Source organism: Panulirus ornatus, chromosome 57, assembly GCF_036320965.1.
Source record: "Panulirus ornatus isolate Po-2019 chromosome 57, ASM3632096v1, whole genome shotgun sequence".
In the NCBI taxonomy this organism is placed as follows: Eukaryota; Metazoa; Arthropoda; class Malacostraca; order Decapoda; family Palinuridae; genus Panulirus; species Panulirus ornatus.
This window is the reverse complement of record NC_092280.1, coordinates 5769567-5788600: the sequence shown is the minus strand read 5'-3', so window position 1 is coordinate 5788600 and position 19034 is coordinate 5769567. Positions and strand designations below refer to the sequence as shown.

Genomic DNA, 19034 nt, shown 5'->3' with positions numbered 1-19034 from the left:
ATGAATAATATTTTGGCATGACATATTATAATATAAAATGCATGATGAGTACAAAAATACATTATAATGTCTTGACACTTTAACGTAAAAGATTATCTTGTACATTAAAGACATTAAGGGTATGAATCGTTTTTGCAAATCAATGCAATTGCAAGCCCTTTCTTGTTATTAGAGCCACCACCCTAATTCTCAACAGTTTCAAGAGCAGAATGCTGCAAATGGAACTGCTACAAATTGAGAAATACTATAATGGTAAATTTAATATATTTTCTGTTTTTCTATTGCTCACTGATGCTAATTGTACGTAATTCACTTTTACTATTTACAGTGGCTCTCCCACACAGGCTGTAAATTAGAGATTCTGCAGTATAACATAGAAAAAATGTGAAAAATAAGAGCGGTTCATCCTTTAGTAGCACTCCCTGAATTTAAGAAAATATGTATTTAAGTTTCAAAAATTATGGCAACGCACTTGACAGGAAGTAGTCTAGGATGAACAGCTGTGACATTTGATAGTCGAACATCATATCCTGCAGCCACACTAGCAAGTATTGCAGCAATATTATACACAAGAAGTTCTAGTGGGGAAAACTTTGGTTGTAGGCCCTTGGTCTCTGGAGTGGTACCATTATACAAAGTGGGCACAGGCAGTGGTCGTAGAGGCACTGGCTTGGCACTCCAACCCCCATCCTCACTGCTGTAGTCTGTGGAAAAAATAATTTGTCATTAAACATCAGTTTCATATCCTAGTTTAAATGCTTTACATACTTAAAAGATTACATGCAATTTTTATTTCATAATCAGTTTTCCAAACACTGACCTTTATGATGAAAAGATCCAAAAATGTAATTTCTATATTAGATTCACAGCTATAGAAGACAAATGCTTTGGCTAATTTGTTAAATCAGACAAATCAATATTATTTGATGAATCAAACTTTCCAGGAATGTAGGTTTTGTTGAAGTTTTCTCAAACTAGGTCCTGCAAACTTAATTGTTGATGAAGGATATTCTCCACAAAAATCAAGGTTAGGGTGTTCCAACCTTCTGTGCTTCTAGTAAGTGCTACCCTTCCCCACCCTTTGCTTTCCAGTCGACTGGTAATGCAGCTTACTTGTTTCAGGTAATAAAAAAGAACAACAGAGATGACATCATCAACTTAATCCTTCTGTTTGTAATTTGCTGATTGCAAGCATCAACCCAATGTTAGTCATGGCACAGAGGAAAATTTTTCAGAAAAAGAAGGGGGCAGGCAGGGTATGGTAGGAAAACTAGGAAAAAATGCTTGCGGGGCTGCCTTGGAGGAAATAAAAAGTTTTTCAGTTTTCAAAACCTACATTTTTCTCCTCCAGGGTTTGTCCTGCAAGCATGAAAACATACCCCAGACAAAGAAGGAACATTTACAGAAAAATTTCAGATAAGAGTAAATTCAGAAGTGAAAATGAATAAGTTCAGTGGAGATTCAGAATATAAGAAAATAGAGAAAGAAAGGAAAAGGATGCAGATCCACAGGATGGACAGAGTTAGTCTGGTAACATATTTCTTGTCAGCATGAAGTCCTCTAGAATTTTGAGCTGTCATGCAAATGGTTGATGATCTCTGAGCTTTAGACAACTGGTTGATGAACTCATCTCCGTGACAGTCTGTTTCCTAAAGGCAGGCCCTGAGAGTGATTTGCCACTATTATGGATGAGTGTAGAGTAAAGGGTAGGGAGGGCCAGTACTTCTTCACTGGAAGCACTGAGATCTGAAGGTCCTAATCTGATTTTCCTAAAGACTGTCTTAGAGATTCTTTCATGTTTGTGGGAAAGACTGCACAGGACAAAATCATGATTTCACCAACCCAAGTGACTAGATTCTGAATATATCCATCAAATTTTTAAAATAGTTGCAATTGATGACAGGTTGCTATAAAACAATGAAAGGCAATGAAATTTTAGGTTTACACCAGAAATTACAGTTCTTGAATGCTAATACACCTGACTTGGAATCACCATTTTGGCTTTGGAAGTCACTTCAGTTTGATATGTCCAATTAAGAAATGTGTAAGAAAGGAACTGTCCATCTTGGATCCAATACTTCTTTGAATAGATTGAATGACATATTGTGAAGCTATTTCTGACCTCACACCTTGTAAAGTTTTGCATATGGCTGATTGGGCTCCTCTTTATGATGCTTAATATTAAATTTCTTTTACTGTCAGCTTTATTGATTATGCACAATCTTTTAGGTCATTACCAATTTTATCATGACTTTCCTACTCATCCGTAACATTTCTTACCCAGATCTCATTATTGCAAGACAGGCCTCCTTAATATAGTGGTTGCCACTACATGTCACAGATAAATAGGCTTGTGTTTAAATTTTATACAGGCAGGCAGCTAATCCAATAGTCCATCCTTTCCTTTATGGTTCATCTATAAATGGGTGCATAGCACTTGTGTGAACGTATGCTATGTGGGGAGGGGTCCTTTTGAACTTTCTCTCCCATCAGTTAGCTTTTTGAATGCTCCTGTTATTCATTATTAAGTCAGTTTATTCCAATCATCCATAACTCTAAAACTTTCTTTTTTCCATGCTTTTTGACAAGCTATTTTTTACCTTCTTATTGTGACCTATTGTTGCCTTTCCATTGCATTTCACAAAAAGTCGGACTCTCATGACACCACTGAACTGAATCTTTTCTCTTTCATGGTAAACAAATCATTAGTTTCTTGGCAGTCCTTGTCTTTCAGCTCTCTTTGTTGGCCTCCTCGGGAGCATCTCAGTTCAATATTTGTTCAGTAAATGTGTGATAAGATGTAAAAATGTACTCTAGCTTTGGTTTGATCTATGCTTTGAATAATTTAACATCTTAACATTGTACACCAGGGCCTCAAGTTATGGCTGGGTTACTTTCATCAATATCTGTATCAACTGAAATCTGTCGTACATCAAACCAGTGAAAACCAAGTTATGAGGGAAATTATATTCCTAACCATGATATTTCTGCATGGAACTCATGGAATGTACATAAAATTCGTGAAATAGGTTAAGAACAGTATACCACATTCTCATTTCATTTCCTTTAGATGATATTTAACCTTGTGTCACGTTGGAAGCATATGTCAAGTCAAATTAAATCACAACTGTTCGCTCATACATGCTACATCAAAGAGATGAAAAAAAATAAGAAAAATTGGTCCATATTGATGTATGATTCAAAATTAAATGCTTCTCTTCTGCTTTTAACTTTCACAAATTTGTAAATTCTTTCCCTTGTCTTTTCTTTTTCCATTTAATACCTCTCTCTATATTTCAGTTACGGCCTGGCCTTGATGTGGACTTTAGTCCGTGACCAGAGCCTTAAACATAAAAATTAAATATTCTTATTTAATTCATGAACTAATAATTATTTAGATATTCACTAAAATAATGAAAAAAAAAGTGATTGCTAACCATTTTCATCATGCTGTAAGCACCATTGGCATAATGTTCAATGAAAACTCATTAATTGGTGTTTTCATATGTATATATCTTCAACATAATTCTATTCATTGGGTTATTACCCAACTATTAAGTGAATGATCACTTTATGTTGGAGGCTCTGGTCACGGACCAAAGTCCAAATCAAAGCTGGGTTTTAACTGAAATGTCTAGAGAGTTAGTAAGAGGCTTTTTTTTTCTTTTTTCTTTTGAGAATTTCAAAGGCAATGGGGGACCTGCCTTTTGAAAAGGGTCCAGGCACAATTGCAAGGAAAGACTAGGGGGAATAAAAATTTCCAAAGCTTCAAGGTGTAGGGAAAAAAACATCTGAGTGACCCACCCTTGAGTTGCCAACAGCCACATGTACAGTAGCTTGTTGAGTAATATGTAGTCAAAAAAGTAACTTAGGAAATGGGTGTTAAAGTTTGAACAGTTAGGTATCAAATGACAGAATGCTAGCTAATGATGCCACCTTTACTAAGCATTAACATCAATGGCAAAACATTGTACATACTGTATTTAGTTTTTTTTTTTTTTCTTTTTTTTTTTTTGCCGCTGTCTCCCGCATTTGCGAGGTAGCTCAAGGAAACAGACGAAAGAAATGGCCCAACCCACCCCCATACACATGTATATACATACGTCCACACACACAAATATACATACCTACACAGCTTTCCATGGTTTACCCCAGACGCTTCACATGCCCCGATTCAATCCACTGACAGCACGTCAACCCCGGTATACCACATTGCTCCAATTCACTCTATTCCTTGCCCTCCTTTCACCCTCCTGCATGTTCAGGCCCCGATCACACAAAATCTTTTTCACTCCATCTTTCCACCTCCAATTTGGTCTCCCTCTTCTCCTCGTTCTCTCCACCTCCGACACATATATCCTCTTGGTCAATCTTTCCTCACTCATTCTCTCCATGTGCCCAAACCATTTCGAAACACCCTCTTCTGCTCTCTCAACCACGCTCTTTTTATTTCCACACATCTCTCTTACCCTTACGTTACTTACTCGATCAAACCACCTCACACCACACATTGTCCTCAAACATCTCATTTCCAGCACATCCATCCTCCTGTGCACAACTCTATCCATAGCCCATGCCTCGCAACCATACAACATTGTTTGAACCACTATTCCTTCAAACATACCCATTTTTGCTTTCCGAGATAATGTTCTCGACTTCCACACATTCTTCAAGGCTCCCAGAATTTTCGCCCCCTCCCCCACCCTATGATCCACTTCCGCTTCCATGGTTCCATCCGCTGCCAGATCCACTCCCAGATATCTAAAACACTTCACTTCTTCCAGTTTTTCTCCATTCAAACTCACCTCCCAATTGACTTGACCCTCAACCCTACTGTACCTAATAACCTTGCTCTTATTCACATTTACTCTTAACTTTCTTCTTTCACACACTTTACCAAACTCAGTCACCAGCTTCTGCAGTTTCTCACATGAATCAGCCACCAGCGCTGTATCATCAGCGAACAACAACTGACTCACTTCCCAAGCTCTCTCATCCCCAACAGACTTCATACTTGCCCCTCTTTCCAAAACTCTTGCATTCACCTCCCTAACAACCCCGTCCATAAACAAATTAAACAACCATGGAGACATCACACACCCCTGCCGCAAACCTACATTCACTGAGAACCAGTCACTTTCCTCTCTTCCTACACGTACACATGCCTTACATCCTCGATAAAAACTTTTCACTGCTTCTAACAACTTTCCTCCCACACCATATATTCTTAATACCTTCCACAGAGCATCTCTATCAACTCTATCATATGCCTTCTCCAGATCCATAAATGCTACATACAAATCCATTTGCTTTTCTAAGTATTTCTCACATACATTCTTCAAAGCAAACACCTGATCCACACATCCTCTAACACTTCTGAAACCACACTGCTCTTCCCCAATCTGATGCTCTGTACATGCCTTCACCCTCTCAATCAATACCCTCCCATATAATTTATCAGGAATACTCAACAAACTTATACCTCTGTAATTTGAGCACTCACTCTTATCCCCTTTGCCTTTGTACAATGGCACTATGCACGCATTCCGCCAATCCTCAGGCACCTCACCGTGAGTCATACATATATTAAATAACCTTACCAACCAGTCAACAATACAGTCACCCCCTTTTTTAATAAATTCCACTGCAATACCATCCAAACCTGCTGCCTTGCCGGCTTTCATCTTCCGTATTTAGTAAATTGTATTTATATTAAATTATATTTTTTTTTTTTTTTTCATACTATTCGCTATTTCCCGCGATAGCGAGGTAGCCTTAAGAACAAAGGACTGGGCCTTTGAGGGAATACCCTCACCTGGCCCTCTTCTCTGTTCCTTCTTTTGGAAAATTAAAAAAAAAAAAAAAAAAAAAATCTATTCACAAAAATATGGAGAAATTGGGCGACAGAGTTTGAACAGCAATGTTCCTTACTTAGCACTAAGTGCCCGAGGAAAAATGTTAAATGCATACTCGTTAGACAAATCAGTAAATTGTATCTAAAGTGGTTTCGGTGCATTACGCGACAACTAGAGACTGAGTGCGAACGAATGTGGCCTTTGTTGTCTTTTCCTAGTGCTACCTCGCGTGCGCGCGTAGGGAGGGGGAGCCATTTCATGTGTGGCGGGGTGGCAATGGGAATGAAGGAAGGCAGTAAGTATTAATATGTACATATGTTTATATGTCTGTGTATGTATATGTATGTATATGTTGGAATGTATAGGTATGTATATGTGCGTGTGTAGGCGTGTATGTATATACATGTTTATGTGGATGTGTAGGGCCATTCTTTCATCTGTTTTCTTGTGCTACCTCGCTAACGCAGGAGACAGTGGCAAAGTATAATAAAATATTATTATTATTATTATTATTATTATTATTATTATTATTATCATTATACTTAACCACCCTCTCCCGCATTAGTGAGGTAGTGCAAGGAATAGACGAGGAATGACTCAGCCCACCCACATACACATGTATATACATAAACACCCACACATGCACATATACAAAGATATATATTTTTTTCATACATATTCGCCATTTCCCGCATCAGCGAGGTAGTGTTAAGAACAGAGGACTGAGCCTTGGAGGGAATATCCTCACTTGACCCCCTTCTCTGTTCATGTCTTTTTTCTACAAGGTTCTATTCAGGAGGTTCTTATCAAATTCTTGAGCTGACAGTTACACACTGTACATGTTCACTGAAATAATGAAGAAAATGTTATTGAAAACTTACCAGATATGGTGATGAGGGCATGAGGACTTTTCTTCCTTTACTATAAACATCCTGAATTGTATCAACAAAATAAGCCAGTCTTATCCAGACAACACTTGAGTGTAACCACATTCCTTAATCAATTCAGTAAACACTCAAATATGAAGATAATTAGAGATACAATAGCAAAAATGAGTGTTTTTCACATCAATATGTTTACTGGTAGGTAGGGTACAATCCAATACTGTATTCTGCCAGCTGGAGGGATAGGATTAAAATAATATCTTGCCATGAGATCATTTGAATATGCAGGATAAGTACACATCTAACTTAAAAGTATCCTGATATATTTTATTATTATAAGTAGACTATTTAATACATTTAAAATATAAAGGTAACAGAGTGATCAAGACTGATAGACTTAGCTATAACCAAGAATTTCTGATTAGTATTATATCTCCTAATTACCTCTAATTGATCCTCTAGTGATAAGCTTATATACTGTATGCCCATGAGTATCTTTAACATTCCTTCCAAAAACATTAAATGCCTTTACTTACTTTGGAGGTGGTAAATAACGGTGTTGCAGTGCATACAGACAGTACATATTTTGCCAGTTAATGAGATACAAATCAAATTGTATTTTGCTGTGACATCATTAAATTGAACATGACAAGTGTACAGTTACCTCAGATTATAGTGATATACCATAACATATTAAAAAATATTCTTTTAAACATTACAAATAAATAATTTTCGCTTTTTTCCAGTCTGTCGCAAGTTGATGCATAGTGTCATTAAGCAATACTATACAGTTTGCAGTAGTTTTAAATTGCCATAGTGCAAAACGTCACCTCAAAGCATCAAGATCTGAGGCCCTGGGAGTACTTAAATGTTAATCCTATGTTTTCCAGCAGACAGTACATAATTACCTATTTTTACAGAATAAGACCAGAGGTTTACAACTGAGGGGGGTCCCACCTCTTGATCTTTCTTCAGCATGAAGCAGTTAATTAAGCATATTTATACTACCTGCATTCACAGTTTAATTTTCTAATCTATTTCAAAACCTGACAATAAAAAGTACTTCTCCATATCCTTTCTAACAAGCTTCTTGTCTTCGCATCATGAGGAACTGATAGTCATTGTTGTTCAAGAAGGCTTTAATCAGGTCACCTATATCTTCTTTCCTCCATGGTGGTTAAATTTGTAACCCTCAGCCTCTCACTCTAGTTCAGCTACTGTCTAAGCTTCCCTTCTTTGGTTTCTCTCATTCAAATCTTTGTACTTCTTAAAGTTAGCTTACCAGATGTGAGAAGCATAACCCAATTTCGATCTATATTGAATTAATTATTAAACATCTTATCCACATACTTAAATGTTATTCTTATATTTGTGGAAAGTTTGCTTCTTTTTTTTTAATTCTGATGTAGAGTTTTGGCATAAGAATAGGAATATTGTCAACATTAAAGACTCAATCTTGCATATGGTAATAATTGCACTGAGGCATTCTTTCACTGTGTCCCGTCCTTATTGCTTTATACTTTAAGTGGATTAAATTTCATCAACAATTTCCCAGACTAACTCAGGAGTTTGTTTAGGTTCTCTTGTAAACTGATGCAACCCTCATTATTCATTTTTTCTGCCATGACCTTAGTACCAATTGCAAACAAATTTGGGTGAAAGTACAGGCAAAGAATTAATGTATACTAAGAATAGCAGTGAGCCCAAGAATGAGCTTTGAGGCATGCCACTATTGACCACTGCCTATTTCATTAATGGTCCTTCTCTAACTTTCACCCCATTCCTTCCCCTTAGGTAAGCTTGAGTGAAGGGGTCTACCCTTTTTTTTCTACTTACAGTAGAGTTCTAGCTTCATATTAAACTTATGTGGTATAGTGTCAAAAACTTTCCTGCAATTTGGGAAAACACAGTGTACCCTTCCATTTTTTTCATTTAATAAAAAGCTCTCTCATAGAAATTTATGGGGTTTATAATGAATGACATATTCCTGAAACCACCTCATAACCTTGTTACGCAGTCTCTCCATTGGCTGTCTGATTATCTTTTCCAGCGTTTTACAGACCCCACATATAATTTTCTGATTACTTTTCTTAAAGGCTTGACATTTGCTCTCTTTCATGCTTCTGGAACTATGCCTTCCTCTAGTGACCCTTTGAAAAAAAAATTGAGTGGCCTAGGTGTGTCTGCACATTCTTTTGGCTCATTAGGACAGACTTGTCACCACAATAGCCTGGTTTTATTATTTCTATCAGTTTTTATACCTTTCAAAACTTTTCTCCATTGTCTTGTTTGGGGCAGTAGTACCAGAAAGCTCCTCACTTGTTTTCTCAGAATTCATCCATTTCTCAAGAGTTCATCCATCTGAATCCCTTCCCCTGATTAACTGCACTGTTTAACTGATGATTTTTTTCCTAATGAACTTATCGAAAAGTTTTGGAAGGTCTTTTGCCTTGTCTATAGTATTCTTTTCAAAGTTTCCCTTCTCCTCCTTCCTTATCTTACATTACTCATTCTTGATCTCTTATACCTTTCAAAAGCTGGCTTGCTACAGTTACCTGTATGTCCTCCACAGCACATATCTTAGCTCTTTGTGTTTTGGCAGTGTTTATTGAGCCATGACTTGCTCTTTTTCTTATATTTCTCTTCTGTTAGCATCCAGTGGTACTCATGTTCTGACTTCACTAAACCTCCTGTAGCACTGTTTCATATTGCCATTATAGGAATATTAGACAGGAATATTAAGTAGAAGTTGTCAGTAGGAACATTAGTTATGAGCCTCTACAAACACTGCTAGATTTGCCTTTGCCAGTGGCCTGAGAAGAGTGAGGCTCTAAAGGCTAAGAAGTGGCACCAGAGTTCACTAGTTATATAGTTACACATAGGTAGAAAGATAGCAGTTATTGAAATCAGTCTACCAATTTATACTATCAGAGAACTTGATTAACTCTACATAGGTGCCATTTTTATATTTCCTTGAATCCTGTCTCCCCTATAATCCCCCTTTTGTATGCTCTTCAACTAACAGAGATGGTTTGTCAGCCCCCTAGTCTCATATGCTCCATGATGTGCTGATGCAAGGAATTCTACTGAACACATTATAGGAACTTTTGTGTACATGACAGTCTCTCTGAAAGTGCATGTTTTCATGGTCTGTTTCCTTGTTATTGAAGTCCCTCATTATTGAAACTTTGCCATCTCCAAGGAGGGAGTGTCTTGCTGATTTGCTTACCATCCAGAGTGTTCCTTTATTGTTTTCTGGACCTCTGCATTTCCTTGGAGGGTTCAGAACTAACCACCATAAATACAATTCTTCCTAACAATAATTTTACTTATTACTTATTGTCTGATATTTCCTGAAATTCACTGGGTGTTCCCTGTTGATTGGCCCTTCAACAGCAGCCATCATCATAAGACTTTACTTTTCCCAGCTGTTTAAATATACAGCTCACTTATTGTACCATAAGTTGCTTATATAGGTCTCTCATCACTTGGTCAATGTAGGAAAAAATTCAGCTCTCTTCAGTGCATGACTGCCAACCTCTCAGGTCATGTGTGCAGTGACCCCATGGAAAATAAGTAGATTGTTAGATGGCCAGTATGATGAGGAGGAACACTGAAATTTTATTTTCCAGCTAGTGAGGAAAGTGAAGAATATTGATAATGTGATATGTGAAAGACATTATTCACTTTGTGATTATAGTGGGAGTAAGGAGGTAAAGAGGCCATCATGGGACTCCACTGCCCTCATACTCAGTCTTTAGCTAGTCTCATGAAGCAGCACATTACATGAGATCTGTTCCTAATTTTCATGGATGTAATCCTTGAGTGATGGACTCTGGTAACAGATGACAGTATAGAGATGGAGCATTTACAGGCATATTTTGACTGTAAGGTATCGTTTATAGAATAATGTGAATTATATCATTTGGTGCTCACAGTTTACATGTCATTTGCCACCATCAATGTGCACAAGAAAGAAAGAAGAGTGTGATATAAACAAACAAAAGGGGCTTCCATGTCCTTCCTCTAACCTTGAGGTGAGAAAGTATTGTAACATGCCAGCTGTTCCCTCTCCTCCTCATTTTTAGCATGTAGCGTGTAATATTTTGTGTAATATTACTGTATACACCTAGGTCATTCTGACTGAGAGGGTTACATTCCTGAAGAATGGTGTTTTTGAGAAATTTAGGTTGGGCAAAATAAACCTAGGAAAATTGGATTAGAGGATCTATATCAGTAAGACCATCCAAGACCTACAGAGTGATAATGTACCTGTATCAAATGAACATGTATGAAGAAAACATCCTTGGATGTACTGTACATGTTCTGTGCTGGTATATTCTGTTGTTAAAGCTCTGGTTCAAAGAAAATGTAAAAGTATGGGGAACACTTTTAAGATCAACTGATAGTTGGGAGGTCTATGCTGATTTGGAAAATATCATGGGTGCTGTAAAAGCAAGTGAAACCCTTTTGAAATTTAACAGTGTACTAAAAAGTTCCTAACAGAGACTGGGGAGGGTTATGCTGATCTGGGATTATGTAAAAGTAAGGAAGCACATTTAATACACTGCAGAACATATGAAAAACTTTACCTAAGTTCAGCCTTATATTTACTGTATTGTTGATGTTAAGTTGAAAACAGGAATCCATTAGTAGTATTCATTTCTGATACCCACAAACTGGAAATTTTTCAGACCTTAAAATGACAGTACTTTTATCATTAAAGTAAAAAAATGCTATTAAATCATTCAGTCCAATGAGTGACTTCCAATGTGAAAGCTCTTGCAAAACCATTTGTAATCACATTTAACCACGATAGGTCACCTTGTAAGGAAGAACAGATTTTCATACTTGTACTGAAATATCAATACCTGGTAAATAATAACGTCAATATGGATAAACTTAAATAAACTGAAATTTTCATTGTAAATGAAGCAAGGCGGTCTTAATTCCATGGAGAACAGGAAGATGTGCTTGTATTTATAGGCCATCCAGTCACTGGGATATGATTAAAAAATAAAAGACTAACTTCTCTTTTTGGTTATTCATCCATTAAAAAAATGAATACTAAGTATCTTATTCAGCAAAGTGAGACTGTTAAAACATATTGTTATTTATCAGGTGACCATCAACAGCTATATTATTCAAAATGATTTTCCCATTGCTTGTTTGATATGAATCTAAAATTTTTCTGTTTTACATAATTTGCAGTTTAACTAAAAAAAACCCTGGTCCATTAGTCTGTTCTTTTGCCCTTTTTGGTTGCGTGCAGTACTCGTAGCCCATGAATATCATTAAAGTTCCTCCCTATAAATTAGTTTATCCAGCAGTATTTTTCATAGGTCACTACAGGTCAAGTATCCCTTATCTGAAAAGCCTGGAATTAGAAGTGTTTTGGATTTTGGAATATTTGCCTATGCGTAATGAGATATCTTGGGATGGGACCCAAGTCTAAATATGAAATCCATTTATGTTTCATATACACCTTATGCACATAACCTGAGGTAATTTAACAATTTTAATAATTTTGCAAATTAAACAAAGTTTGTGTAACAGTGAACCATCAGAAAGCTAACGTGTCACAAACTCAGCCATCCATGTGGACAATCTGTGGTTGTTTGTTATCATCTTCATTCCTCACTCTGATTTTATATGCTACTGATAAGCAATCATTTTATTACAGTTATTCACACATAGTACTTAACAGTAAAAGAAAATATGAAATACCATTAATAATTTTCCACTTGTAACGTCATGTCGCCGCTCAAAGTTTCAGATTTTGGAGTATTTTGGATTTCAAATAAGGAATATTCAACCTTTATAAGCATGACACTTGATGGATGTGCACCTACTACCATGATTATATGGAGTACTGAGGAGAGCTCGACTTTTCCCCACACCTATGTGATTATTGAAGAGACCTTTAGAGGCTTGTAACATTATTGATATGTCATCTAGCTGGACAAAGAAACAGGTGAAAAAAGTTAAATTGCTATATAACATCCCCAGTCATATCATCAGGCAACAATAATTATCACTGTTTGAGGGTTAAGTTAAAACCACAAGGAATTATTCCACTACAGTGTACATATATGAAAAGCACAAAGAGATACTTTAGAACCAAGTCCTAGATAAGTTATCATCCTCAAAATTCAACATTAAGAAGCAGTCCAAACCTGAAGAAGGGGAATATGTCCTCTTGGAGTTTATAATAGCAACTAATACAACCATTTAATGCAAGGTGAGACGTGGGAGATCTTGTAAAACTTTTCAGTGTAAAACTTTATCCTCAAAAAATGAAATCTAAACTCTTAAAATTTTTAAAATTTTTGACTTATAACCTGGAAGAGGATTACACCTTCCAAGAGGACTGAACAAACACTGAAATTACCCAGAGAAGCTCCAGTAACATAATAAAGAAATAAGTACACACTTTGACACTTCCAGTTTCACTTTCATCATACATGCATAAAGTTCAGAGCCAATAAATACTAAACATTACTTTTTGGCAAATGAGTACGCTAAGAAAAGCATTTTGGTGTTATGGCAGGTGAAACCTTTATTAGCAAACAAACTAGCATTAAATGGAAAAGACGAAGCATTATACACATAAGATTGGGGCCATGTACAGTGCATACATGAAGGGCCAGTGAGTATTAATTCATTCTCCACCTCATCCAAGGGTCTGTTGGCTTATGGGGATTAGTTGGGGGTTTGTTGGGAAGCTGGTGTCTAATGCAGTCTCTTGGCACCATTGATGCAAGCAATTCATTTGCTCACATGTCCAATGCAGAAATTAAATATCTAAAATAAAACTCCCCACAAAAAAAATAATCTACCAGGGATTTTACCTAAAAACTAAGGTGAAATGACTGTAAGACATCAACACTAACTAACACATCTAATGCACGACTAGGAGATAGGGTACACTAATGTAATGTTATTTACTGAACACCATGTTACTACTAGAAAAATATGAAGAGTTCACAGTAAAATAAACTGAATCTGCTCATTTAAAGTATCTAGAGGCTTTAACAGATAGCCTATTATCACACACAGAGTACATGAATAAGTATTCCTTTCCTAAAGTTGCAGATCAGCATTGTGAAAAAGAAAAAGTTGATATGTCTGCTTTCTACTGTACAAGCATAAAGGAAAATCTTTTTCACTTTGAACAAACCAACACTCAAAAATGCCTTAGAGACAAGCAACACATATTACTGAATCTTAGATGAAGTATATCTACAGGAGCTATATGGTAACTAGTTATCACAGACACAAATAAGAGAGGAGATCTCTCTATACCATTGTTGTCCAAGTATGCTCTCCATTCATCAAGGGTGCACTCTGAAATTACATAACAAACGTTGTACCAGTGTAAGAAAAACACTATGAAATAAGGGATCAAGTATTAGAAAAATTTTTTTGTTAACTCATTTCTTCACTCGGAGAGCAACTGAAGAATACATCCTTATGGTCCTGTCCAGTCAAAACAAGTGAACCCTAAGACAGCAAGTCTTACTAACTTTATTGCTACCTAATACCATCTTCCATGGATTAGCCAGCCATGGTTCTCAAAGCAAGTGAAGTATTCTTCAAGTCATTATCCCCAGATGGGGTCACATACATAGCCTGAATGCTATATAACCAATAGAAAAGTATTGGTCACAGTAATCAGCACCCTGTTCAGTACTAGAATCAATTGTTGTTGAAGTATGTTTCAAGATTTCTATCAGAATGCAGAAAGAATTATCTCAGCTGATTTCCAGCATAACATAAAGTGCAGGTCACCTAGGTTATGAATTAAACAAAGGCAGTTCCAAACATAGACAAATGCTGCTTCAGCACATCCATGCATTCCTCCATCTATCTATCATATCTCTGAAGCAGGATTTCCAGCCCCTACTCCAGCCCCTTCTAGTCGCCTTCTACAACACACAGAGAATACATGGGCAGTATTCTTTCTTCCCTATCCCAGGATAATACTTTTTTCATACTTGATTGCCGTTTCCCATCATCAACGAGGTAGCGCAAATATGTATATATAACATATATTGGAGATGGAAGGATGGAGTGAAAAAGACTTTAAGCGATCGGGGCCTGATCATGCAGGAAGGTGAAAGGCATGCATGAAGTACAGTAAATTGGAATGATGTCGTATACTAAGGTCAATATGCCGTCACTAGACTGAACTAGGGCATGTGAAATGTCTGGAGTAAACCAATGAAAGGTCCATGGGGCCTGGATATGGATAGGAAACTGTGGTTTCAGAGCATTACATATGACAGTTCATGTATGGACGTGAGTGGATATAGCCTTTCTTGTGTTTACTGGTGCTGCCTTGCTGTCACAGGAGGTGGCGATGCTGATTCCTGTGGGGTTGGGTGGAGCTGGGAATGGTTGGTAGTGAGCAATCATGAACATGTGCATGCGTGCACATCGACCCTAGCACACCACATAATTCCAATTCACTCTAATCCTTGCACACCTTTCACCCTCCTGCATGTTCAGGCCCCGATCACTCAAAATCTTTTTCACTCCATCTTTCAACCTCCAATTTGGTCTCCCACTTCTCGTTCCCTCCACCTCTGACACATATATCCTCTTGGTTAATCTTTCCTCACTCATTCTCTCCATGTGACCAAACCATTTCAAAACACCCTCTTCTGCTCTCTCAACCACACTCTTTTTATTACCACACATCTCTCTTACACTATTATTACTTACTCGATTAAACCACCTCACACCACATATTGTCTTCAAACATCTCATTTCCAGCACATCCACCCTCCTACACACAACTCTACATAACATATAACATTGTTGGAAACACTATTCCTTCAAACATACCCATTTTTGCTTTCCGAGATAATGTTCTTGACTTCCACACATTCTTCAATGCTCCCAGAACTTTCACCCCCTCCCCCACCCTATGATTCACTTCCACTTCCATGGTTCCATCTGCTGCCAAATCCACTCCCAGATATCTAAAACACTTCACTTCCTCCAGTTTTTCTCCATTCAAACTTACCTCCCAATTGACTTGTCCCTCAACCCTACTGTACCTAATAACCTTGCTCTTATTCACATTTACTCTCAGCTTCTTCTTTCACACACTTTACCAAACCCAGTCACCAGCTTCTGCAGTTTCTCACACAAATCAGCCACCAGCACTGTATCATCAGCAAACAACAACTGACTCACTTCCCAGGCTCTCTCATCCACAACAGACTGCATACTTACCCCTCTTTCCAAAACTCTTGCATTCACCTCCCTAACAACCCCATCCATAAACAAATTAAACAACCATGGAGACATCACACACCCCTGCCGCAAACTAACATTCACTGAGAACCAATCACTTTCCTCTCTTCCTACACGTACACATGCCTTACATCCTTGATAAAAACTTTTCACTGCTTCTAACAACTTGCCTCCCACACCATATGTTCTTAAAACCTTCCACAGAGCATCTCTATCAACCCTATCATATGCCTTCTCTAGATCCATAAATGCTACATACAAATCCATTTGCTTTTCTAAGTATTTCTCACATACATTCTTCAAAGCAAACACCTGATCCACACATCCTCTACCACTTCTGAAACCACACTGCTCTTCCCCAATCTGATGCTCTGTACATGCCTTCACCCTCTCAATCAATACCCTCCCATATAATTTACCAGGAATACTCAACAAACTTATACCTCTGTAATTTGAGCACTCACTCTTATCCCCTTTGCCTTTGTACAATGGCACTATGCAAGTGTTCCGCCAATCCTCAGGCACCTCACCATGAGTCATACATACATTAAATAACCTTACCAACCAGTCAACAATACAGTCACCTCCTTTTTTTTATAAATTCCTCTGCAATACCATCCAAACCTGCTGCCTTTCCAGCTTTCATCTTCCGCAAAGCTTTTACTACCTCTTCTCTGTTTATCAAATCATTTTCCCTAACCCTCTCACTTTGCACACCACCTCGACCAAACCACCCAATATCCGCCACTCTATCGTCAAACACATTCAACAAACCTTCAAAATACTCACTCCATCTCCTTCTCACATCACCACTACTTGTTATCACCTCCCCATGTGCCCCCTTCACTGAAGTTCCCATTTGTTCCCTTGTCTTACGCACTTTATTTACCTCCTTCCAAAACATCTTTTTATTCTCCCTAAGATTTGATGATGCTCTCTCACCCCAACCGTCATTTGCCCTCTTTTTCACCTCTTGCACCTTTCTCTTGACCTCCTGCCTCTTTCTTTTATACATCTCCCAGTCATTTGCATTATTTCCTTACAAAAATCGTCCAAATGCCTCTCTCTTCTCTTTCACTAATAATCTTACTTCTTCATCCCACCACTTATTACCCTTTCTAATCTGCCCACCTCCCATGCTTCTCATGCCACAAGCATCTTTTGTGCAAGCCATCATTGCTTCCCTAAATACATCCCATTCCTCTCCCACTCCCCTTACGTCCTTTGTTCTCACCTTTTTTCATTCTGTACTCAGTCTCTCCTGGTACTTCCTCACACAAGTCTCCTTCCCAAGCTCACTTACTCTCACCACTCTCTTCACCCAAACATTCCCTCTTCTTTTCTGAAAACCTCTACAAATCTTCACCTTCGCCTCCACAAGATAATGATCAGACATCCCTTCAGTTGCACCTCTCAGCACATTAACATCCAAAAGTCTCTCTCGAGTGCCTATCAATTAACACGTAATCCAGTAACGCTCTCTGGCCATCTCTCCTACTTACATACATATACTTATGTATATCTCTCTTTTTAAACCAGGTATTCCCAATCACCAGTCCTTTTTCAGCACATAAATCTACAAGCTCTTCACCATTTCCATTTACAACACTGAACACCCCATGTACACCAATTATTCCCTCAACTGCCACATTACTCATCATTGCATTCAAATCACCCATCACTGTAACCCGGTCTCGTGCATCAAAACTACTAACACGCTCACTCAGCTGCTCCTAAAACACTTGCCTCTCATGATCTTTCTTCTCATGCCCAGGTGCATATGAACCAATAATCACCCATCTCTCTCCATCCACTTTCAGTTTTACCCATATCAATCTAGAGTTTGCTTTCTTACACTCTATCACATACTCCTACCACTCCTGTTTCAGTAGTGCTACTCCTTCCCTTGCTCTCGTCCTCTCACTAACCCCTGACTCCACTCCCAAGACATTCCCAAACCACTCTTCCCCTTTACCCTTGAGCTTCGTTTCACTCAGAGCCAAAACATCCAGGTTCCTTTCCTCAAACATACCACTTATCTCTCCTTTTTTCTCATGCTGTTTCATGTGTGGCGGGGTGGAGAAGGGAATGAATAAAGGCAGCAAGTATGAATTATGTACATGTGTATATATATGTATATGTCTATGTATGTATATATATGTATACATTGAAATGTATAGGTATGTATATGTGCGTGTGTGGACATGTATGTATATATACATGTGTATGTCAGTGGGTTGCGCCATTCTTTTGTCTGTTTCCTTGCGCTACCTCGCTAATGTGGGAGACAGCGACAGTGTTCACCATTTCCAGCGTGAAAGAGGTAGCATCAAGAACAGTGAATATATATACGCACAAAGTTGTTTCTCTCCCAAAAAATACAGCTTGTGCGTTGTTTCTCTCCCAAAAAATACAGCTTGTGCATTGTTTCTCTCCCAAAAAATACAGTCTCACCTCCTTTGAGAGCAGCATCTTTATCTGCACTAGTGTTTCTTGGGTTATGAAACTGTCCTTCATTCATAGACTACATGTCTCTCTTGTAATGAATGAGATGCATTCCAAGAACATGTTATTTAAGGCAAAATCTTTCAAAGCAAAGTTTCCATAGGAAATTGGAGATTGTGTTCCAAACACAATTTTCCCAGCTCTAAACATTTAAAAAGATTACTGCATTGAAAATATATACATCGAAAGCATAAAAGTGTACTTGTTGGCATATTTAAGTTTGACATTTCTACACTGGTGGTAATTTTAGAGAATTGCGTTGTGTGTAGTAGAGGTTATTGTTACATAAATACAAGCTTGTACCCCCCTCCTCCTTTAAGTCTACCTGTTCTTCAAATCTATGGTTCAACCATTCTTGTTCGAAAGTAATGTGATTAAGAACCTGCCACGCCAAACCTGGAAGAACTCTCTTCCTCTGACACACTGTTAGCTTTCAGCTCGTTCAAAATCAAAGCAAGTATCTTACTCATAAGGTAAAGCATCCCTTTGTCCGGAGAACTGTGTGACAAGCTCTCCTTTTGGCCAA

At 37.8% G+C, this 19034-nt stretch overlaps 1 protein-coding gene across 6 annotated transcripts in view; it reads right to left on the bottom strand.

Moving 5' to 3' along the window:
* Positions 1–19034, bottom strand: part of LOC139766126 (uncharacterized) — a 94332-nt gene that overhangs the window by 35226 nt on the left and 40072 nt on the right. For all 6 annotated transcript variants that reach the window (XM_071694354.1, XM_071694356.1, XM_071694352.1 and 3 more), the window contains one exon: positions 473–704. In XM_071694354.1, coding sequence (XP_071550455.1) covers positions 473–704 — 232 coding nt within the window. The remainder of the gene's footprint in view (positions 1–472; positions 705–19034) is intronic.